This window comes from Rhinolophus sinicus, chromosome 18 (genome assembly GCF_057876585.1).
Source record: "Rhinolophus sinicus isolate RSI-liver-muscle chromosome 18, RSI-T2T, whole genome shotgun sequence".
Classification (NCBI taxonomy): Eukaryota; Metazoa; Chordata; class Mammalia; order Chiroptera; family Rhinolophidae; genus Rhinolophus; species Rhinolophus sinicus.
The window spans coordinates 113,720,564-113,746,065 of record NC_142518.1 but is presented as its reverse complement, the minus strand read 5'-3'; the positions used below and the strand labels follow the sequence as shown (position 1 = coordinate 113,746,065).

General features: G+C 41.6%; 1 protein-coding gene across 6 annotated transcripts in view; it reads left to right on the top strand.

Moving 5' to 3' along the window:
• OPHN1 (oligophrenin 1) overlaps positions 1-25,502 on the top strand; it is a 304,564-nt gene that overhangs the window by 151,664 nt on the left and 127,398 nt on the right. For all 6 annotated transcript variants that reach the window (XM_019753605.3, XM_019753604.3, XM_019753610.2 and 3 more), the window contains exons 10-15: positions 1,746-1,846; positions 5,721-5,812; positions 9,861-9,939; positions 11,962-11,995; positions 12,530-12,592; positions 13,513-13,587. In XM_019753605.3, coding sequence (XP_019609164.3) covers positions 1,746-1,846; positions 5,721-5,812; positions 9,861-9,939; positions 11,962-11,995; positions 12,530-12,592; positions 13,513-13,587 — 444 coding nt within the window. The remainder of the gene's footprint in view (positions 1-1,745; positions 1,847-5,720; positions 5,813-9,860; positions 9,940-11,961; positions 11,996-12,529; positions 12,593-13,512; positions 13,588-25,502) is intronic.

Genomic DNA, 25,502 nt, shown 5'->3' with positions numbered 1-25,502 from the left:
TTTATTCCACTTACTGTGTGCCGGGCATGGTGCTGAGTGCTTTATATACAGTATCATTTAATCTTCGCAACCATCTCATCATATCCATTTTACACATGAGGCCTCTGAAGCTTAGAGAGGTCACCAGTTGAAAGTTACCCAGCTGCCAACTAGCAGGCCTACGAGTAAAGTCAGGTCTGTAAAATGCCCAAATCTGTGCTCCTACCACGAAACCCTATACGTTCCAGTGCCTCAGGATTACATGGTTGCCCTTAAGCACTAAACATCCATCGTGATTTCAGTGAGCAAGACAGTTGCTCATTGCTAACCCAGGAAAGTGGGCTAATTAACTTAGCTGATCACTGAATATTGCAGATGGCCCCAGTTTCCTGCCTCCTAATTGCATTATGCAAGCCTGTGTGTGCGATATGATTTTCCTTAGGAACTATGACCCTGTGATTTAAGGCCCTGCCCAGAATTATTCTACCTGGGGAGTAGGCACAGGAGGCTACCCAGAAGTTACCAGTGGCAGAAACCACTGCAATCCAGAAAGCATGGTATTGCAGGAGTGATATTGTCTTGCTTTCCTCCTCTAAAGCAGGGGTGTCCAAACTGCGGCCCACGGGCCAACTGTGGCCCGCAATCCATTTTTAATTGGCCCGCAGTAAATTCCAAAAATATATTTAGTTTACTTAAATAAACCAGGGGAGGCAATACGTACTTCACCTCGAGTGAGTGGCCCGGCTGTTTGTGTATTTTACCACATATGGCCCTTGGTGAAAAACGTTGAAAAAAGTTTGAACACCCCTGCTCTAAAGTGATTAAGTTCTGATGGTTTTCAAAGATGTGTGTGTTCTTTCATGTGTCAGCTTCATCCCTTCAGCTCTGCATTGCAGGATCTCTGAGTGTCAGCACTATTGACATTTTGGACTGGGTAATTCTGTATTATACAAAAATGTGGATCAGCCTTTGTTTTTGCCCTGGAGCAGTGCACAGTCTGACAAGGAAGACAGATTAGTATATCAAGAATTATAATGAAATATGTTGAACATGGCATTTGGGGCATATGCATGAGGGTTTCACTGGGGAAGTGACATTTGACCTGGAACTTCAATTATGAGTGAGATCTTGATAGGTGAAGAAAAGGGGAAAGAAAATTCCAGGTGTATACCACTGCATGAGTAAAGGAACAGAAGTGTGCAAGGACGTAGTGTGTCTTTAGGGCCTTGGTTTGCCAAGACAGCCCTGGTTTACACACATTGTCCTGATGTAATTATTAATAGTGCTGTATTCACTCTTAATATGTCTCAAATTTGGCTTATACATTATATGGCATCAACAAATTAAGTCAGCAATAGGGTTCTGAACTAATTCAGTTTCACAAGGAATGGAGAGGAGAAGACAACTGAAGGAGAGAGATTTAGGGGCTGGAGTGGGCAGAACCCAACCACCAGTCTAACAGGCCACATTACAAGGCAGTGGGAGCAGAAGACTAGATATTTCCAGCTCATGCAATGGGGTGTGTAGAGGAACGCAGCAAGGTGAGGGTTTTGGAGCAGTCAGAGCAGATGTGAAAGCAGATGATGAGGGTTAGGCTGTGCATGAGCACACCAGCCAGGTGACCCTGTATGGCTGGAGCTCGGGAACGGGACGACTGGGTCTGGAGCATGACCTCGACAGCAAGCTGTGTACAGCTTCCATCTTAGGGGTGGGTGGCCATGAAGCCAAAACTGAATTTGCCAGCTCACCTGTGTCTGGTTTTATAGGGGCCTTGGGAATATCCTGGGTGAAATACTACTGCCAGTATGAGAAAGAGACCAAGACGCTCACCATGACACCTATGGAGCAGAAGCCAGGTGCTAAGCAGGTCAGTTGTTTTGTGTGCCATATTTTCTCACGTGCATCTGTGACTGCATCTCAACAAAGGGTAGATGCTGACCTAGTGCTAGAGAAGAAGTCTGTCACTGCCATGTGCAGTCTGTCACTTCATGTGTCTCCTTGGCGTAGGTTTGCATTGCGCCAAATACTACTCAGTGAGGGAAAGCGCTCTGTTAAGTACATCAACCCTTCTGAACGTGCCTGCACACTTTCAGAGTACTTACTACATTATTACAAGTGCCTGTCACGTTGTACAAAGAAAATTTCAAAAGCATGGGTGAATTGGGGGAGGAGAGTATTACTTGCTTTAAAAAAAGGTTCTACTTACTGTAGGATTCCTTTAAATAGCAAGTGTTCAAAATAGAAATCACTGTCCCAAATTGTTTTTAAAAAGAGTGTGTCTAAAGTTGGAATAACCTGTACCCCACAGTCTGTAATACTCAAATACCTTTAAGCAGTCACTGCCTCTTCTTCAGCCTCCAAAACACCCCCACTCCCCAAAGTGGCAAGATGAGTTTAGCACACTGAGAAGACAGTTTACTTGCCTGGAAGAACCTCATGTGTTATGTTATGTTATGTTTTATGATATGTTGTGTGTTATGTTATATGTTGTTATGTTATGTTAGACCATGCAGCCAAAGCATGTATTTTGTCATCTCGCTTTTGCCTGTGTTTGTAGGAGTTTGCGGAACACACACACACACACACACACACACACACACACACAAGGCTTTCTTAACATGAAAGCTGATAGACAGGCTATTCATATTCTGAAGTAATTCAATGTGTCCTTTTAACTGTCTCCAGCTCAGACAGGCTTGGCACATGGTTTTTAAGGATTTTCATTCTTTACAAATTGTTTGCAAAGTGAAACAGTGTTCACTTGTTAGGAGTGAACATTGTGTGCGTGAAGACTGAATTTACGTAGGCAGGAATTTGGAGAAAATTTGGCCCATTTTTCTCTATTGCTGGTACTTGTCATGGAAGAGCTGCCCTGTGTGTCTTGTTCATAGGAAATTAGAGAAGACTGACATTTAGTGGCAGTCTTTTGAAAATACCTGTTTTGGGTCTTTAGCCACAAGTTTTGCCACTCTGCTTTGAACATGGATTGGGGGTGGGATGCACACCGAAGTGTATCAAATGGGGTTTTTAGAATCCTCAGCCATGCTGCTATGTGGGCTGATTATTCGTTTATGACTCCAAAACTCTCCGTAGTTTCCAGTCTGCCTATTGCCAAAGCACCTTTCAGTATGATTCCAGTAGATTTATCTTGTCCCAGTTCTGCCAGACTTAGCTGATATGTCTGGCAAGGCCTTATAAGCAACCATGCCCTGCCATCTCTTCCTTTCCTTTTCACACACACATTACTCTCCAAATCCGGACGTTAAAGTTCCTCTCGTAGACAGTAAGCTGATTAAGCCCTGTCTGTCTTGCTCAGAGGTGCCTACTGCAAAGCTCAAGACAGAGGCAGCAGATGCCACTTTCATATCCTCCTAGAGCTGACAGCAAGCCCTCCTTTTCGTTTTTGCCGCTCTTCCCTTTTCACTGAGTGGCTGCTTGCAAAACTGCAGTCGTGTCAGCCTAAGCAGTTTTAATATGGGATTCCTAACAGAACGGAAAGAGGAACTTGGCCTTCCCTTTCAATGGAAGAGGGGGTGGAAGTAGTTACTTGAATTGCCCTAAATTGGATGTGGAAATGGTCCCTTGTCAGTTCTCTGATTTAGTTCCTATTACTAGTTTGTCTTTTAGAAAGGCAAAAAATATAAATATAAGTGAACTAATAATAAGAAGAAATAGTAACATGGTGAAAAGCCACTGTGTTGAATGTCTGCTGTGCGCCGGGTGCTGAGGTGTATACTTCCTGTCACATGCCTCGTTCCTTTCCCAGCAGCACTGTGAATTAGGGTTAGCCAAACTTGAAAGTGGAGGAATTAGCCCTCCTCAGCACTAGGACACTTAGCGCTGTTCCCTACTCGTTCAGCCTATTGACCACCATTTGTTCTGCTGGTCACTTGGCGCATCGCCCTCCCAAGCACTGTTTTATTAGATTCCCATCCCTTCCCCGTCAGGCATTTGTGCTAAGAGGAAAAGAGCACTCCATTTTGAGTCTTGAGAACTGGTTTTAAATCCTAGCTCTGTGGCCTACTAGCTTTTTGATCTTGACTAAATGACTTGTTGCCCAGTGTCATTTTCCTTATCAGAAAAGTGGCACTGTGAACATTGACTGAGCACTAACTCTTTGCCAGCTTCTAGAGATTTAAAGATAAATAAGACACTTCCCATGTCCTTAAGGCGTTGTCAGGCAAGTAGGGAAATCAGACATGAAAACAGGAAGCTTTAATAGAATCGTGGGTGATTTGGGAGGAAATTGAAGTTGAACTGCAGTTTCTAGAGCTAGTGAGAGTTTATGCCGGCAAAGAATATAGAGAAAGTCATTTCGGGTGGAGGACACAGTATATGCAGAGTTATGGAATCGTGAAAGGGCATGATGTGTGTGAGAATACAAGTAGTTTTGCACAGATGGCACATAAAACTGACGGGATTGCCTGGAGGTGAGCCTGGAGTGGTGGGCAGGGCCTAAGCCCCTGAGCTGCGATGCCACCAAATCTGAGGGAGGTGAGAGTTTAAAGAGAGATGGTGAGCGCATGAGGCACTTGTTAAGTACTCTTATCTTGAAAGACCAATGACGCTCAATATCCTAAGTGTTGGGGTGTGGAAGGCAGATTGAAGGGTGAATTTTGAGTTGAGTTTTTTATAGTGCAGGAGCAGCAAAAGGAGAGCCCTGCAGGGTTCAAGTGTGCCAATGAGAGAGAAGTAGTAGATGAGCAGTTGTATGGGCCAGTTTGGATGGCATAGTGCTTAGGCTTAGACCTGGCACTTGGGCATTGTTTCTGAATCTCAGACAACAAGGTGGGTAGTGTTATTCCCATTTAATAGACTGCGAAGTTCCGATTCAGTGTGAAAATGATGTTCCCTGGCTCACATAGCTAGTAAAAGGCACAACTGAGACAAGGCCCCAGGTTTTAAGACTTCTAGTTTATTGCTATTTCCACTACACCAACTTGGGTGACTTTGGGTAAGTCATTTTACCTCTGAGCTCCACTTCCCTGCAAGGGTTGTTATGAAGAAAGGTAGTTTGGAAATACCCAGTGTCATATGCTGCACCTAGTACGTGATTGATTAGTGTTATTTCTCCTTCCTGTCCCACATTGTCTCTGTTGAGATAATAGACGGAATTTTTAATTTGTAGACACAGTGGATTCCAATGGCCTTGTTCAGTGCCCACAAGACTAAGGTAGACCACACTATCCCGCACATGCAAAATACCAAGTGCCACCTTCACTAATACACACATTGGCTTATGTTCTCTACCGCTGCGCTATTCTTGGAGAAGTTGCTTTTGCAATCCTGTCATCCTCAAGAGTCTGGAGCTGTGGAGCACAAATGTTTGTCTCCCCTCCTCCATCTGCCACTCTAATGGAAGAATGCTTGCAGAAAGCCACTTACCCATTGCAGCCTCCCGACCTAGAAGTCTCATGAAAATTTTATTCTGCACACTTAATGCCATTTGGGCAGCCCATTTCTCCGACACTCCCCTTCCACGATGTGTAGTGACCTTCCTATTTAATCAGCCACACTTGGAAAGGAGTGATGGCCCACTTGAGTATTTTCTCCTGGTCTCAGCCATGCGTTGATTCTTGCTGCAACCACCGTTTGAAGGGCCAGGGTTCTCAGTGATGCTACACATCACCCCTGCTGCCCTGACAGCTGCCTTCCAAGTGGCACTGAGGACACTGCGGGAGGCAGAAGAGGCTTCTGTGCATTTTTTTCCAAATTGGCTATTAATCCTTCTCTTGTATCAGGGGCCCTTGGACTTAACCCTGAAGTACTGCGTGAGAAGGAAGACGGAGTCTATTGACAAGAGGTTCTGTTTTGACATAGAAACGAATGAAAGGTAAGCTGTGCTGGTGTGAATTGGCAGTGTCCCCGTGAGCCAGGTGTTGAGCGTGTATAGGTCTCTTGTTTTCCTCTGTCAGCTCTTGTTGATGCAAATGAGTAAATCCATTCATGACATTGTTGTTTGGCTCTTCTGGCTGCCCTTCCCAGGGGTCCCGGTTAGACCTGGCCCAGCACTGGCGCTCTCTATGCATGTTTCAGTCAGCTCTGCGTCACCTGCTCCACGTAGAAAAAGTCAGTCCTCACATTTTGTTCTCTCAGAGATGCCAAAGATTAGCGTTTGATGATGCTGCCAAAAGGACAGGATAACAAAAGTCCTTCTTTTTTTATTTTAATCTCCCAATATAACATACAAGAACACGTTAATTAGAACTCACTTTTCAGGGGAGATAGGTGGGATGGAGGATGGCAGTGGGACTGGGGAGTTTTTTTTCACCTACTTGGGGGGAGCATCATACAGAATTTCCCTATTTTGCACATATTTATGTAAAGTGGAAATAGATTGATTATCAACTTTCCAATTTCAGCTAAGGCTTACAGACTTTGGACTTGACAGCATTTGTTTCTCTCCAGTGCCTTCTTTTTGTTTTCTGAGCATGTGCAATTTTATTAGATGAGAGTTTAATGTTTATATTTTAAAAGGAGAACATTTACAATTACTTTAGCATGTTATGTAGGTGGGAAGTTGATCCAAAATCCAGTGAATAAAGGTGTTTCTATATTTCTTTGCAGTCTGTTGTTTCTGTTAGGCACTCGGTATACAATAGAATCAAACAAAATGATCAGATTACTAGAAAGGAACTTGAAGGTTGAATTAGTACAATATCATATGAACAAAACTATCAGTAACTGGAGTCAGAAAGATTTGTCTGAGAGATGAGGACTTTTTTGAGGGGGTTGTTATGAAGGGGATGAGGGGATTAAATGACTGCTAGTGAGTTTCCCCATTTTAAATTTCTGTTTGTGAATCTATAGGAGTTTTTTGTTTAAAATGAATGGTCCCAATCAAAGACGGCTGTGATCATAAACACTATTACTGGTAAACACTGCTACCGGTAAACGTGAGGCTGTCACTCATTTTCCAGACAGCTGCAGGCCCAGTAGGAAGGGGGAAATGACTGTTGGCTGTGGCTCCCCTTTCATGAATGGTTAGTGTCTCTGGCTCAGAAGCATCAAGGTGCTTAAAAGAAATGAAAATTTCCTGCCTCTAATTTCATTCAGATTCCCTTTTCAGCTTAAATTTGCAAGCTTCTTGCAAATAATACTCCCACAGACTCAAAGCAGTTGCAAACAGTTTGGCCCCAGTATTAGGACCTGGGACCAACTCACAATTACGCATCTTGCCCCTAGTGCTATGCAAGGTTCATGGTAGAAACTAAATTTGGTGTTCATTTTCTAATGTATTTTTTCCTACCCCGGAATGCTGAGGATTTCTGACACTACACCTAGGAATCAAAGTTTTGGTGGGTCTGTGATTTTAGTTACCTCATATTGGGTGCTTTTAAAAATGTTCCCTCGTTTAATCCCCTCTCCCACTGTACGGGTGAGATGACTGATACTGGAATATGGTTAACTGACTTGCCCAATCATAGTCACTACATAGTGGCAAGGCTGAGCTCTAACTCTGGTCTGTCGCTCTCCAAAGGCCATGTTCTTTTTAATTGCATCCACTTGTCTATTATAAGCAGAATAAATGTGCTGTGAAATAGAGCGTTAAGGATAACAGTGAAGGTACTGAGGCACCTCTGTGCATGTGGAGTTTTCCAAGGGATGTGACATCTGCTTTCCTGGCTAGTCAATCTGACAAAAGGAACAGTCGGCCTTCCCAGCAGGCATCAGGCACTTGTACTTGTGTTCCCTGCGGCACAGAGCAAAGGACTCTGTGAGTCTTGTTTTCTAGTTTGGGAACAGAGGAGAACTTTTTATAAGTGTTCTTACCAGTATTTGAAGCCACAAGCTCATAGCCCATCAGCGTTTGAATGGCGATAATAATAATAATAATAATAATAATAATAATAATAATACCACCAACATAGTAACACCAATAGTAACACCAATAACAGCAACACCAACAACAGCGACTGCTGCCATTTGGTGAGTACCTGCTATGTGCCAAGCACCATTTCAGCCCTTTAAGTGATAATTTCCTCTAGTCCTCACCACAGTCACATGAGGTAGGGGTGTTATTATCTCTGTTTCACAAAGGAAGACAAGGAGACGGAGAGAAGTGAAGTCACTTAAATTACACAGCTAGAAAACGGTAGAGCCGGGTAGAGCTCACAGTCTTAACCTCTGCAGTCTGCTGTAGATGTGCCGTATGTGCCCTTTTCCTCCACATGGCTGACTGAGACCTCAGGGAGGGCACAGGCTTTGTCTAAGGTCATAATGGAAGACCCTGGACGAGGAGTCACTGCTCTTCATCCCTGTCATCCTGTTCATGTTATTCGAACCTGACTTTCTGTAGCACTCCAGGATCTCCCAATGCTTCCTGAAGAGCCACTTAGTTATTCTTTCAGCTTCTTGGTACGGTCAAGCCAGGACACACACTGGATTTTCTATTTCCCAGATAGGGAAGCTGAGTTCCAGAATGGTTTTCATATCATATCTGGTCTTCAGTGTCTGCTTTTATGTCTGTGGCCCACCTGCTTGCTTGACTTTCTTTTGGTTTCAGGATTCAACTGGATAGCTGTCTTTACTCAGATTTCTAGACGTTTTCGCTCCGTAAGATGCATGCAAAAGGCTGGGTGTTTCTAAGGGAAAAGTAAACTTGAAAGAATCCAGTGCTCAAAGCCAGCTCCTGGTTTTCAATTGATCTGGCTTGAAGATAGTTTGGGAGCTTTCTTTTTAAGGAGTGCTTTAATGAAGTAAGAGATGGGAGGGCAGTGGAACAGGCATCTCACATTACCACAGCTGGAGAGGACCTCCCAGCTTGTTTGTTCCAACCCCCTGATGGATAATGAGACTGAGGCCGAGAGAGGCCCAGTGACTTTTTCAGGGTCTCTCATCATTGTTCCTATCATGTCATGCCTCTGAGAGTGGTCTCATCTTAATGTAGACGGAATGACAGGCTCAAGCTTCTCATGATGGCGTAGCGAGGCAGACACTTGCAATAATACGGTCAATCCTAAATTGCCAGTTTGGTTGTGAAGCTCTAAAAAGACCGTACACAGTATCCCAACTTGGGGGATCTCCGGGTGTACAACAAGTAGTCTGTAAGGAAATAGAGTAAAATTGGGTTTGAGGCCGTCTGCCATACTGAAGACGCCTTATAGTGTAATGCCTGCCTAAGAAAGAACATGGCTGCTGCACCGGAATTACTAAGTTCAAATCCTGGCTGCATACTTACCCACTATGTGAACTTAGCTAACTTCTCTGTTCCTCAGTTTCCCCTTCTGTAAAATAGGAATTACTGTAGTACCTGCTTTATAGGCTTCCTGGGCAGATTGAATACATTAGTACCACTGAAGTACTTAGAACAGGACCCAGTACCTAGTGAGCATTCAAGAACTATGAGTTGTTGCTAATTAGTCATAAGATTGCTTAAGTCAGCTGAAGGGCCTCCCCCCTGGGGCTGAGCCAGGGTGCATGTCGTTGACTTCTTTCCAACTGGAAAAGCTCCTGGACACCCTACGTGGTGGAAGTAGCGAAGCCATTTTCCTGAAGACGAATGTGCTGGTGATAAACATGCTCACCCCTAGAGCCCAGGCCAAATGGCTGGCTTCCAAGAGAGAGGCAGGGAGCGCCTCAGTTTGGCTGAAGCACAATGGGGCCAATTTAAATGTATATTATAGTGGGGTGTCTTGGCATTGGCCTTCCTATTTCCTTGCCCGACCCTGGCATTAGGTTGGCCAGATACCACCTCCCCAGGGTCCCCAAAGTTGCTGTCCTCTAAATTTTCTGTTATTTTCCCCAGTAAAAGAGAGTTTGAAAAATTGGAGTTCTGTAATGCTTGTGCGACACCTCTCAGGGCTGAGACAGACCTTAGGTCACAAGACTCCATTTTCTCAGTGAGTTTTCTGCTTTCAACTTGTCATTTTCTCCCTTAGGCCAGGAACCATCACTCTGCAGGCCCTTTCAGAAGCGAACAGAAGGCTATGGATGGAGGCCATGGATGGGAAAGAGCCTGTAAGTGACTTCAGACATTGGGCAATACTTGGGCAGCGTAGCCCGGTGTGTGAGTGCCCTCTAGTGGTACCAGAGGGTCTAGGACAATTAAAGGGTAATAGATCCTTCACACAGCGTTTTTAGAGCTAGAAGGAATTGTTGATTCGACGTCTCTTGTTTAACAAGTAAGGCAACTTGAGTTCCAGAGATGGGGGTACCTTCTCTAGGATCACCGTCACAGAAAGAATCAAAGCTGGGCCTAGAATCCAGGGCACTTAGCTCCTTGCTCCAGTTTAAGTAATGCAGCTGTGCCCACAAGATGTTAAAGAAAATTAAGCCTCTTTTCAGATTATATAATTAATATGTGTTCATATGGAAAGACTGAAAATACTTGGCATGGCTGTGAACAGCATTTATTCAGATTTCAGTCAAAATGGTTTTGCTGCACCCTCTACATTCCCAAGTCAGCTTATTCTCTTTAAGGGTGCAGCTAGTGGAGGAGACGGCATTGCCGTCCTGTATCCTAAATTTACCACTCTATGTAGAAGGCTGTTGTTACACAGGAGGGCAAGCGGTACCTTAGAAGGTTAGTGGTTATCCTGGAAACACCAATACAAATAGTCAGAAATCACTGAAAAGCATTTTCTCTCTTCAGTATTTTCTCAGTAGGTGTCTTCCAGTGTCGGAGTCTCAAAAGGCTAGAATTCGATACTGGTTCTGCCATTCGATGGTTGTATGACCTTGAGCAAGTTATTTCATGTCTCAGAGATACAGTTTTCCTCTCTTCAGTAAAATGCCTTTAATAATCTCTGTTGTGCCTACCTCACAGGGCTGCTTTAAAAATCAAGTGAGAGCCAGTCTGTCAACCATCATGTAATTTTTAGTTTTAGGTGCTTCAGACTAGTCTGAAGGATGGCTTACAGAGCTACTGAGACTCAACAGTATTCGATACAGTCTAATCTCCTTGCTTTATTCAAGGCAAACGTTTGCTAAGAGGGGGATTACATTCCAGAGTTTTCTTTCTGTGGGTCCACAGTGCTCTGGGATCTAAACAGGACTGCACAGACCCCAGATTGCATTTATGGCAACCCAGCCAAGAAGATAGCAGGAGAGAAGCGGTGTTGTGAGGACTGCCATCCGGAATGTGTTCCGGACCTGTCTCCCCTCTTTCTCCTCCCACAAATCTGAAGCTTGATTATTACATGCCTTTGAGGTTTCTCTAGGAGGATGCCACGAGGCTCTGCAAGGCCTTTTAGTCTTGACTCCCTCTCCTGAACTTGTTCTCCCTCAGGTTTTGAAGATCGACTTTTCCCAAATATCTTATTTATAAAAGTGGCAGCAAGGGCTGGCCAGCATAGAGAGCTCTCTCACTGAGGTACCCATGGGCATACACAAATATGCAGAGCATTTCCCTTTAAAGGAGAAGTTGTTAAAGCGGCGTACACATCACTCATGCTGATTTTAGAGGTATGGATTTCCAAGTCTGGACATGTCCCAGATTTCACCAGGAGGTCAAGGCGGAGCCAAGACTGACGTCAAGAGTCAGAGGTCTCCTTTGGTCTCTCACGTAGCTATCACAGGACACTTCAGAATGCCTCCGAGAATTCTGGGTCAATGTATGGGTCTCTTTCAGACGGACAGTTGCCTTTCCTCAGAAAAATGATTAATTAGTCTTTGGGGTATGAGAGGTCGGTATAGGGAACATTTCAGTTTTACCATCAATGCCCATTACTCAGGTATGCATGAGAAAATCACTTCCTTTCTCGCATGTTCTCTGGCTCCACCAGAAAAACTCTCCGTAAGTAAATGTCTAAGAAGTCTACATGTTCGACTGCTGTGAGCTGTATGAAATCCAGTGTCATCTTCAGGGATTGTTAACCCAATTGTTTTCTAGGGACCTGGTCCAAGACTGATTCTGTTCAGCCCACTCTTCCTTCTTGTAAAAAGCTTTGAGTCCTAATGGTTTTGATTTAATATTATTTGCCACACTTACCTGTAGTATTCACCATAGCCATGGCTCTCTCTGTTTCTCTTCTTTTGTAGATATACCACAGCCCCATAACGAAACAGGAAGAAAGTGAGTCATATTTCTGATCTACTGACATTATAAACTGCCAGCTCTCCTGATCATAGTAAATGCTATCATCAGTGACATGTGATATTGATGCTAGTGTGTTTATGGATGCTGCTGTGTGGAATGAAATTCAGACCTATATTTTAAACATGTGTCTGTTGATTGAACTAAGGAAGTCACTTTATCTTACCTTATGGGGGAGTAGTAGCCATAATATAAAGAAACACATTATACCCTTCCTGTTCCAGACACATGAGAGAAATTGTGTGCATTTCCAGCCTGATGTTTCACATTTGATGTTGCTCATGCCAGAAGCACACATAATGCAAAGGGCTAACTGAAAGCATTTTGTGTTATAAGGAGTAACAACTCTAACCACCGCCCCTCCAATAAAAGGACCTTTCTATTTAAGGGTGATTGGACATGAGCCACCAAGCCCTTAGTTTTCTCACTGCGGTCTCTTAGCATGATTATTGAATGTTTGCTAGTGAGGCTTGTTACGGGGGATCTAACTCTGCTTTCCTTTGCTTGAAACAGTGGAGCTGAATGAAGTGGGCTTCAAGTTTGTGAGAAAGTGCATCAATGTCATTGAGACCAAAGGTAAGATAATGAACTATAGCCCTGGCAGTGTTTGAATCTGGTCACTCTGGATTTATCCTGGGGCAATTTTTTGAAAGTAGCAATGATGTCACCTGTTGGTCGAGACCCATTTTAGGAATAAAGATTGTTTATAAACCTTGAAATCTAGGCAAAATTTGTAAAATTTTGGTGAATCCCAAACCAGCGGTACCCAAGTTTATTTTGATAATTGGTGGCTTCCTGCTTTTCAAGAGAAATAGCTTCAAATGGCTTAAATACTACCTGGCACTCCTCAAGAAGTGTTCTGATGGTAATCCTACATAAACAAGAGTTCAGTTTCTGCCACAGTACGTACTGGTTTAAGCATTGATGGGGCAAAGCTAAACTCAGGTAAATGTGAAATCAGCATTTTTCCAGGTTGATGATACTCTCTAGTTTCTCTGAGAATATTTAGGATGAGGGCAGGTGTAGTGTATGAGCGGGTATTGTTCTTTGAAATATTGCTTCAGTATTTCTCCATGCACAAAATGGTCTTTTGTTTCATGAGTGCCACACTCCAGCCCTCTCTTCAAGATGCTCAGGGGCATCTTGAAGGTTGATATTTCCTATTTCAGTGAAATCCTAGCTCCTTTCCAAGATGGCGGCACCATTCGTAGCCATCTGCTGCTACCCACCTAAGCATATTCTTTTATTTACTATATAGTGTATTCTCTTCTGTTCAGATTAATGAGGGCTTGGTACTATCTAAATGAAAGTATGAAGAGAGTAATTTGGAGAGATGCTTCAGGACTGTTGCCCTACTGCAGGGGAGGGCTGGAGAGAGTAGGGAGACCCTTTCCTGTTTGAACTGACTCCAGTGTGTAAGTACCTACTTTCTCTCCCCAGAGGTAGATGAAAGCTCCAGCTATATAAACAAAACTGATGTGCTTTTCTTTCCCTAGGGATCAAGACAGAGGGATTGTACCGTACCGTGGGCAGCAATATTCAGGTTCAGAAGCTGCTGAATGCCTTTTTTGGTAACAATTTTAATTTTATAATTCTTGTTTGGAGTTGTTTGTGTATTAGGAAGAAATGTGACTGTAAGAGAAAAAAAGACATTGGTAAAGACGCTTACAGAATTAAAAACATGTTTTCAAAGATAAACTGTACACATACTTGCCTACCCTGGGTCAGAGATACTCTTCCCTTGAAGAAATGACTAGCATCTCTTCTTTCTCACGTCTTATTTACTCCTCAAACCCTTTGCAATCTGGCTTCTTCCCCAGCCTCTCCACTAGAAGTACTCTGATCAGGCTTAGAGGGTATGTTCTTGTGAAATCCAGTGGAGACTTTCAGTCTCTATATTGCTTGATCTGCTTGTTGACCATGACCTCCTATTTGAAACTTTCTCCCTACATGACTTCTGTAACTCAATAGTCTTCTGATTCTTCTATTATTTTGTATTCTACCTTTCAGGTAACTCTTGTCAGGTCCTTTTTCTTTTCACCTTATAAATCTTGTCTGGATGTTTCCCAGAATTCTATCTTTGCCCTCTTTTATTTCTTCTTCTACATGATTTCCTAATGGTTGATTTTTATCAGTCATTATGGGTCACATTTTTCTTTTTTAATTTCTAGTAATTTTTATTGGCTGCTGGGCGTCGTGATTACTGACTTTCAATTTTCTTGAGTTTTTTAAAAGAGTGTTGAATTTTCTTTTGTAGCCAGTTATTTGTGGATCAGCTTGATCCATTTCAGGCTTCTTAAAAAGCTTGTTAGGACAGATATAACCTATCTTTTACTGGCTAGTTTAGCCCTACTACAAAGTTCTAACTTCTTTTGTTTCTTCATTCTTACTAAGTGGAACTTAAACATCTCCCAGCTCTGTGTGACTTCTGGGGAGTGTTCATTTTAAAGCTTCCTTGTGTTTCTTTGCCTAGCCTCATGGATTTTTATCCTAGTCACTCATGGCTTAGTATTCAACAACAGATTCAAGGGGCCTGTAGCTAATTTTTTTTTGTTCTTTCTCTGCGTAGTTCCCTCTTTTCTGGTACTCTGCTCTGCAAATTCTAGCTACCTCAGTCTCTCTGAACTTTGATCTTTGTCTCTTCAATTGAGCAAGACTTCCATGCTCAGTTTGTTACAACTCGACGGCAAGTCTGGTTCTAGTCTCCAACATGGCCAGCAGTGGAAGTCCCTCTATGTGTGTGTGTGTGTGTTTGTGTGTGTGTGTGTGTGTGTGTGTTTACTAGCACCTCTGTGCTGACAGCACACAAAAATCTCTAGTCCAGACATCTTCCCATGAGTTTTAAACTCAGGTATCCAGTTACCCACTGGACCTGTGCATCTCAGACATACATAGTCACGGCACACATCACAATAATCATATCTGTATTGCACACTCTGATAAATGGACAAAACATATCGTAGCTAAGGCAATAAGCTCCAAAGGCTGAGGGAATCATTATTGGAATTGTTTCACAAGCTCTATGTGCATAGAAGTTTCATAGGTACCTACATTTGACATGTCTAAAACAACTCATTGTTTTTCTCTTCCTGAAAATCTGCTCTTCTTTCTTTTGTGAAGGGTGGCAATCTATCTGGTAAGCTCCGTTTTCATAAAGTGTCAGAGAATAAATCGAGTATTGAAAGATGCAGTTTGGATAAAGCATGTATTTTTGTTCTTTTCTGTGATGTGTAGCTTACCTTCCATAACCCTGCAGGCCTGGCAACCCAGCCCTGTTAGCATTGGAGGGTGTTGTAGCATCCAGTCATAGCAGGTATGCAAATTACATCATTAGTGCCTCAGTATCTGTCTTCATGTATCACTTTACATTCTTGACTTTGAAAAATTGAAGTTATCTTACTCCTGGCCAATTTACATCCCGTTTTATAATCTAAAGGACACTTTTTCATATGTAAAACAGCTGACAACATGGCCCAGGATAGTTAGTCTCTGAAAAATTATTGAACTCAGATCAACTGTTCAGAATTCTGTTTCCAGTGTCACGACCTGATCTATAAGCTAACAAAATGCCATGCTGGGTATCCTACTGACTCTTTAACAAGCTTCGATAGGGCTGAAATGGCTCCCTCAGATCACACGTGACAGTACAATTTGACTCAAATATCATGGAAAGTGGGAGGGTTGACATATTGCATCTATTCTGTATCAACTTCCATATTACCAGTACTCATGAATATCTGAAAAATAGAGCAGAAGTTAAGGGTGTAAATATTCATAAGTATAATGTCAAACAGTATTAACTTACTTATACATAAAGCTGGTAATCCCTGACACCTGCTCCAAATCTAAGAAATTCTAGATCTGGTGATGATCGAAATTCATTTATTCATGCATTTAGCAAATATTTACCATATTTTGCCATGTATAACGTGCACCCACGTTTTTGGCCTAAACTTTCAGGGAAGAAATCTTTCTCTTTTTTTTTTCTTTTTTTTCTTTTTATTTATTTTATTTTTTTATTAAATTTATTGGGGTGACAATTGTTAGTAAAATTACATAGATTTCAGGTGTACAATTCTGTATTACATCATCTATAAATCCCTTTGTGTGTTCATCACCCAGAGTCAGAAATCTTTCATTTTAATTTTTAATTCAAATTTTTATTTGTTTACATTTAGGTACTTGTTTTTGTATTATAAAGGAATTTTAGCATTTATTTTTTAACATTATGGTACAAGAAATTTGATGTAATAAATATTTACAAAACACAAGAACAGATACAAGGTACAAGGAATTTTATGTACCGGTAACGAATTTACAATATTTACGCATCATGAAGGCCAAGAACTCTTCATTGTTGCAAGTAAGTGGTAAGTTCCACCAAACCAATTATGGTATTCCAGGGCATTATTTTGCATACGGATATCGTTATTTATGTCTAGAGTTACACTTTTAACTCATAAGCATACATAAAAGAACTAAAAACATTTATATAGATACAGAATTAGTACTACCCATGTATGCTGTGTATCCTTACTTTTCCCTCACAAATTTGGGCAAAAAAGTGTGCATTATACACGGCAAAATACGGTAAGTATCTGCTAACGCAGGCATTATACTCAGGGCTGTGGGTTAAACAGTGAGCATACCACTTGCCTTTCCTACCTTTGTGGGGTGGACATTCTATAGGCTTAGATACTCAACTAGCTTACAGTGTATAATTCTGTGGAGAAACCTCATTGTAAGCCTCTTTCATGCTGTGTGTTCTGGAGATTCTCACTGGGATCCTCAAAGTCGTCTTGCTTCTTTTCACGCTACCCTGCTCTATTCCCATACCACTAGTTGTTCGCTGCCTTGACTTTGTGTAGGTTCACCATGATTTATCCAGGAAGAAGAGGATTCATTTCCTTCTGCCAGCATACCATCTTTTTCTCTCCTCATTTCTTACGTTTCGTGCTCTATGCCCATCCAAAGCACACTTCCAGCTATTTTTTTTAACCCGGACAACCTTCAGCCTACTTTCTCTATGACATTTCCTAAAGTGCATGACCATTGGCTTTCTTCTGTTGTTACTGGAGCCTTCCATTCTCCTCCTACCTGAAAATCTGTCTTTTTGGCAAATAAAATATAACACAGACTACGAAGTCAGGAACCAGACAGATGTTCACATTTGGTGCTGCTGTACCAAATTGCCACAAACATAGTGACTTAAAACAACACACACTTACTGTCTTACAGCTCTGGGGGTCAAAGGTACTGGCAGGGATACATTCCTTCCAGAGATTCTAGAGGAGAATTTGTTACCTTGCTGTTTTCACCTTCTAGAGGCTGCCCACTTCCCTTGCCGCCTGTGTGCCAGGCACTGTATCAGGTGGTAGGTATAGAGCAGTGAACACTGCCACCAAAACTCCCCCCTCTTATGGAGCTTAGAGTCCAGCAGCAGCTATAGTTCACAGATAGAGTCATGCATTTTCCTCCCAGAGTAAACTGTCCAGCATCCGAGGTCCAGGGTCCTGTTGATCTCCACTGACAACACCAGGACATAAAACAGTATGAGCACCCTGAGAAGCATGATCACAGTTTCCCCTTTTGAAAGACAGCCTGCTTCTCCAACCAACATCTTTCACACTATTTATATGAAGTGAATAAGGAAAATGGAATATGAAGGTATTATTCTGCTTGATGTGGCATATATACCTCACTTCCTCTGTCTGAACTCCACTGGTTCTCCTTTTCTTACAGGTCTTCGTGCTTGTCTTCCGTCTTCACTTCTGCATCTCTCTATCCTCTTTACAGCAGGCTTACATTTCCCTCCATCTCATTCATTGATTCACCCAGGGTTTATTGAATGTCTATTGCCTGATGGACACTAGTGTTTATGGCTACTGTTTAGCTCCCTTTACCTTTATTTCTTCTGTTTTCTCATTCTTCACATATCGCCTGCCTTCTGTCCTGACATACTGTGACTATCACCCCACTTCCACACATTTCTCCCATGAGCTCACACTGGAAACTCTTCCAGATACAAGTAGCAAGCCGAGGTAATCAGAAATGAAAGACGAATCATTGCTCAGTCCAACTTAGCTCTCATCTGGGAAAATTGCGTTTGCAAAATTCTCAGGTAGGTAATACATGCTGTAGCATTTCTCGATGTTTCTTCCCAGATGTCTGTATTTATTTTCAAATAAAAGCAAAGCAAAACTTAGAAACCAACAAAATTTGTAGACTAGGAACCCTCAGTGAGAGGTGGTGAGGACACGTTCTAAATTGATTTTAAATTGATTTCATGGGCTGGCTGGTCTATAGTTGTGCTCACAATTTTACATTCTGTGGTAGGTATATGTGTTAAAAAGATAAAAGTATATTAAATATTTAAGAGTATAGTTGAGCAAAAACCAATTTGAATCGGGCAGCATCCCATCTAGCAGATGGAAAGGAGCTCTAAAGAGCTGTACAAAATGAAACACTTTTATAGGCAAATGGAAGCAGGGACAGGGAATGTTATTGCAAGCTTACTTTCCTACAATACATTTATTTTGTGTGTGTGTAGAACCTATCACCTATCATGTTGTATTGACATTATTTTTTTGATGCATATCTCTCCCAGGAGAATTTTTTTTTCTCAAAAACAGGAAGCGTGCCATACGTAGCTTTACTTCAAACTGTTGCACAAAATCCCTACGATATATGGTTTCACAAACTATAACTGCACTGAATGTCTACAGATAGCATTAATACTGCCAGGTTTATCTGCAGTGATATGCAGTTAGTATTTAGAAATAACAAATGGTAAGTAGCAAGTATTTTCACACGGGAAGCCAGACTTCTCAAAGATGCCTGAATCCCAATCAGAGGGGATTCTTCATTTAAAGTATGTCAGTGAGATTGGGCAAAGGGGAATAATGGCTCCTTTTCTCTGCTGGAGGACATCTTGTATTTGTGCTTCCTTATGCCCTCCTCTTGCCCTCACTGTTGTTCCTTTGCTGACCATATGAGCACACTCAGCTTCCTTGCAGGCTCTTCTTACCTGGTTTGTTTGTTCAGTTTGGATCCTTCTTCCCACTGCATTCATCGTTTTGATTCATTCCTTTTTTAGAGCACGTTGCCCTCTCCCTCTAGAGAATAAGCTGCCATTTCAGAAAAATGCAAAGACGATGCACAGTCAGGATGTTGGGTCATGCCTCCATATTTGTCCACCTGGTGAATTCTTGTTAACGAATCTGATTTCTGTGTATGTATTATAGCCTCTGAAGCCAAACTTCATCTTACCTGAAACAGTTAATCACTTCCTCTTCTTGACCAGTTCTGTACTTTGCACCGTTTCTATTATTGTGCATTTCCTACTGTGATGTAATTACTTCTGGGTTTATCTGACCCGCTTCACCTGTTGTCTGCAGGAGAGGGACTATTTTTTTAACCTTGGTTGAGAATCATATATATATATATGTGTGTGTGTTTGTGTGTGTGTGTGTGTGTGTATCCAGAGTTTCTAGGATCTTAATTTAATGGAGTTTGACTGTGGACCTCTAATACCCTCCATTTCCCTCTGAAATTCCTGGGAATCTCTGAAATTTGGGACAGACACAGTTCCTACCAAATTACCTGAATATTACATAGAAATGATGTGTAAGCAGAAGGGGCGGCAGAGCTTCTTTCACAGGCCCTCTTGTGTCAACGTCAACTTGAGTCCTTCCGAGGACCCTCAGATCAGTCTGTTACCTGTTGTACAGTTCCAGCAGGTTATATCTCTGGATAGTTTTTGGATATCAGCTGCTCACTGCTCCTAGATTTCCAGAAATGTAGTAACATGTTGTTTAGCCTCCACATATTTGTGTTTTATTTCAGTTTTCTTCTTGTATTTGATTTCTGGTCTCACACCATTGTGGTCGGAAAAGATATTTGATATGATTTCAGTCTTCCTGAATTTGTTGAGACTTGTTTTGTGGCCTAACATGTGGTGTGTCCTGGAAAATATTCCACATGCACTTGAAAAGAATCTGTATCCTGCTGTTTTTGGAAGGAATGTTCTGTATATATCTATTAAATATATCTGGTCTAACGTGTCCTTTAAGGTTAGTCTTTGATGATTTTCTGTCTGGATGACATATCCTTTGATGTAAGTGGGATTTTAAAGTCCCCTACTATTATTGTTCTACTGTCAATCTCTTCTTTTATGTATATTCATATTTGCTTTATGTATTTAGGTGCTCCTGTGTTAGGTACATAGATGTTTACAAGTGTTGTATCCTCTTGTTGGATTGATGCCTTTATCATTATGTAATGCCTTTCTTTGTCTCTTCACAGTCTCAGTACAGCCTAGTTATAACTGTTGTGGGCGTGCTTTTAGGTGGGCTTGGCCTCTGACCTGATTGTCTGCAAGGCCCAGCCATGAGCACTGAAGTTGTGCTGATGGGTGGGGCCTGCCCCCACCACAGCTGCCTGTGAGGCCTGGCTGCCATTGCTGTGAAAAGCTGTGTGTAGGCTAGACCCCTGGTGTGGATTGCTGCTAGGTTTTACCAGCACTGCTTCTGCCATGCTCATGTGTGCAGCAAGTTTTAACTGCTGCTGGCTGTAAGGCTTAGCTCTGACCATTGCGGGTGCACTGGCGTTTGTGGTCTTGCTCCCTGGATTGGGAGCCACTTTGGAGGGGCACTGCTGCTGGCTGAGGCTGCCTGCCAGGGGAGGTGGTGCAGGAGCTGCTTCGGAGGGGTGTTGATGCCATCCGAGCCCACCCTTTGAGTGTGGCAGGTGAGTTGTTTTTGAGGGACACTGGTGCCTGCATAATCTCCACCCCGGGTTTAGTGGTTTGGGTGGGTGCTGGTGTGGGAAAAAGCTGCCCGGTTATTGTGGTAGAATGGGAGCCATTCTGGAGGGGAACCAGTTGAGACAGGCAGGTTGGGTAGATGAGACCTCTAAAACACCAGTGTGCGGTGAGTAGTGTTAGCAAGGCTAGTTGAGAGTGTCATAAATGGCACCCACCAATGCCAGGACAGCTTGGTAGAAGGAGAATTTTTTTTAAAGATGGTGCTTGCCAGCACTTCCATCCCCAGAGAAAGTTCAAGCAGATCTCTGCCCCTCTGATACTTCCCCTAAGATTAGTCAGTGTATCTCCTTCACATATGACCCAGGCCATTTTCAGCCTGCTGCCTCTGTGCTGGGACTTGTTGTGAGTGAGTTTGCACACGAGCTCTTTACAAGAAGAGTCTTGGTTTCCTGCAGCCCTTCAGCTCTCCCAAATTTAGGCCCCACTGTTTTTCACAGCCAGATATTATGGGGGCTCCTTTCCCAGTGTGGATCTGCTGGGCTGTGGAGGCTGAAATAGGGCTCAGATCCCTCGCTCCTCAGGATGCAAGTCTGCAGATGTGACATCCTTCCCATTGTAGGTGATCACACTGTGGGTGTGGGTCCTAACTAGGCCCTGTCTTTGCCCCTCTCACCCGTCTTGATGTGGCTTTTTCTTCATATTCTTTTTTTTAAAATTTATTTTCTAAATTTATTAGGGTGACAATTGTTAGTAAAATTACATAGATTTCAGGTGTACAATTCTGCATTACATCATCTATAAATCCCATTGTGTGTTCATCACCCAGAGTCAGTTCTCCTTCCATCACCATATATTCGATCCCCCTCACCCTCATCTCCCACCCCCCACCCCCCACCCCCCTTACCCTCTGGTAACCACTAAACTATTGTCTGTGTCTATGAGTTTCTGTCTCTCATTTGTTTGTCTTGTTCTTTTGTAGTTTTTGGTTTATATACCACATATCAGTGAAATCACATGGTTCTCTGCTTTTTCTGTCTGACTTATTTCGCTTAGCATCATACTCTCAAGATCCATCCATGTTGTCACAAATGTTCCTATATCATCTTTTCTTACTGCTGAATAGTATTCCATTGTGTATATATACCACAACTTCTTTATCCATTCATCTATCGAAGGACATTTTGGTTGTTTCCATGTCTTGGCCACGGTAAACAAAGCTGCAATGAACATTGGAGCACACGTGTCTTTATGGATAAATGCTTTCAGATTTTTTTGGTAGACACCCAGGAGAGGGATTGCTGGGTCATATGGTAATTCTATTCATAATTTTTGAGGAACCTCCACACTGCCTTCCCTAGCGGCTGCACCAGTCTGCAGTCCCACCAACAGTGTATGAGGGTTTTCTTCATATCCATGGTTGTAGAAAATCTGCTCTGCTAGTCTTCAGGTGGTTCTCAGTGATACTTCTTCTATATGTAGTTGTAGTTTGTGTGTATTATGGGAGGAGGTGAGCTCAGGGTCTTCCTACCCCTCTATCTTGACCCGGATTTCCCATCTGTCCTTTACCTTGATCAAGGAAAGAATAGACATTCTTCCTTCATTGACAATGTAAGTCAGTTTCTCATTTGGTCACCGTTTGTTTGTTAGGGACCAGCTGAACCAACTGTTGAGACTTGGTAGCAGGGCGACCTGGTATGAGGATTTCTAGGTGTTGAGCTTATAGCATCCTGAGTGGCACACACAGCAGCCACTCCAGCATGAATGTATGTCACCAATGCATGATGTGTTGTGTTGATTTCCTTCAAGTTTTAATCAGGTTGTCTAGCTTCAGCTTGCAGGACTTTGGGAAGTGGGCAGTTTTAGTCCCCAGTGATGCCAAGTCAGGAGGCTGAGAAAAAATGTGAAATGTTAATTTGGAGAGTTGTAGCCAGGAGGAAACTAGAAGCATTGAGAATTTGGTAGATACTCACAATTTGTGCAAGATGGCAGAATCCAGTCTAATTTACAGGTTGACAAAATAGAAAGTAAGATATAATTTACCAAGAGGGAAAAAGTAAATCAAAGACAATTAATAGAACTAGAATCTAATGGCCCGTTAAGATGTGCTATAGTTTTCCTTTGAAACATAAAATATCTCCCATAAAATGTCATTCCCCCTTTTGATTCTTGTTTACAAAGTAAGTCTGATCTCATTACATTTGACCTGATTATTTAAATAAATGCAGCAAAAATGGTAATTGACTACATAGGCCTTTTTAAGTTTGCTTTGCTGGAACTTTCCATAAGGAATCTCAGAGTATGTTTCCCTTGCTCCATTTATTGACTATCCTTTCCCTGTTGAATGGTCTTGGTACCCTTGTCAAAAATCATTTCACCACATATGGGAAGATTTATTTCTGGTCTCTCTATTCTGTCCCATTAGCCTATGTCTGTGTTTATGCCAGTACCACACTGTTTTTCTTCCCCATAATCACGTTTAAAAAAAAATCTTGTGAACTTTTTTAAATCTTGAGAACTTTTAAGATCTACTCTCTTAGTGCCATATTGTTTTGATTACTTTAGCTTTGTCAAACATAATTACACCAAACAAGGGGGTGATTTTATTCAGACTATTGCAACAGGGAGAACCTTTATTAATGAGATACATCTTATAGAAGAGGAAGGAAATTTGAGGTTTCATAGAAGCAGGTAAGCAAGGGAGTCATCGAGTTTTGCATGAGTCACATGAAGGGATGAAGATGTGCCTTTCATGGGAGGGCAGGGAGGGTAGTCCACTGAAGTTAATTGTTTCTCAGGACACAAAGGGATGGGGAGAATTCTTAACCATTTCTGTTTCTTTGGAGTACAGGGTTCAGGTCAAGTTCAGCTCTGTCACTATAGTTAAATAAACTCCTTTTCTTTGCCAGGATTTGGATTAAAATATCCTGGATTTTGAACAGAAAATAATTTGGTTGTTTCTCTACTTAGATATTTAAATAGGAAAAACCTGCTTTGGTTTAAATAGTTGCATTTTTTCATGCTACAATTTATTTTTTCCAACCAAATAAACATACAACCAATTATGTACTCAAATTACTCTCTGCCTTCCAAAATAATACTTTGTATGTGACTCAGAAGACAGGATATTTTTTAATGTACTAAGGGAACATAATTATTAGGTTTACAGTTTAAAATTTGTTCCTAAAACCCTTTCTCCATTTTTATTGTTGAAACAATCTCACACATAATAATGTTTACATCTACACTATATAAGGCAGAATTTCCAATTTTTCACATGATTCTGAATGTTTTACAGTGTCTTGAGGTTTTAGATGGACCATTTCTAGCAAGACTGCTTTAGGTTTATATCATCCTAAATATTAAAGTTCTATTTTTTTTTATCCTTGAATCATTGTTGAAACTTTCTTACTGTTGGAAGTAGCTGATTCATTTTTTCCTACTAAAACATATTTTCTAACTGTGCAGTCAGATTTTTTTGTTATAGCCATGTCATTTAAATTGTTCTTGACTTTTGCCTCCTGTGTTAGGAGGATTACTTTGGGGCTGATTTCTATTAGTTTTGTGATTTTTTTTTAGAGCAAAGTAGAACAGCTTGTGTCTTTGGGCCTTTTTCACCCACTTTAAAAATTGAGGCACAACTAATGGACAGAGAAATAAACACAGATCTCAAATGTACATTTTAATGGATACTTTTTAAAGACATCCATTCATGCACTAAAGTACACAAATCTCAATGAATTTTCACAACGTGAACAAACCCATGTAATCAGTGCTCTAATCAAGACACAGAACATAGTGTGCATAAAAAAGGCCCATTCTGACCCTGTCTAGTCACAGCCCCACATCAGAAGTTTACCGTTGTTATGACTTCTTATAGTGTAGACTAGTTCCTTTATCACTGTATTTTTTAATATAAATAGAATCATACACTATGCACTCTTTTGTGCCTGACTTCTTTTCACTCAATATTAAGTTTGTGAGATTCACCTGTGTCGTCGTATATGGTCGTAGTTTGTTCATTCTCAGGGTTGTATAGTATTCCTAGGTATTAAACATACCATAAGATACTTATCCATTCTGTGTTGATAGACGTTACTGTTGATTCCTTGGGGTTATTACAAATAGCACTGCTATGAACATTCTTGTACGTGCCATTATGTGGACATACACAGGCAATGCTGTTACAGATATACCTAGGAGTAGAACTGCTGGGTTACAGAGTATGTGTTATGTTGTACATATTCAGGTTTTAAAAACTTCATTGAGTTTTTTTTCTTTTTAATCGTAAAATCATTGATTTCAAGTGTACATTTCAGTGATATTTTGCTAACTTGTCAAGTGGTACATCCATACCATGAATTGGTTGTAGAAAGACCCCTGCCCCCAGGAAGGTCCCACAGGTGCATTTACAGTTAGTACCTGTACCTATCCTCAGTCCCAGGCAATCAGTAAACTTTCTGTCTCTATAAATCTTCCTTTTCTAGACATTTCATGAAAATGGAATCATCTGATATGTCGTTTGTGGTGTCTGGCTCCTTTCACTCAGCTTAATGTTTTTGAAATTCATCCACGATATACCTATGCATCAGTCATTCATCCATTTTTATTGCTGAATAGTAGTCTATTGAAGGAATATATCACATTTTCAATTCTTAAGTTGATGAACATTTGAGCTATTTCTAGTTTTTGACTGGTTTGAATAACACTGCTATTAATATTTTG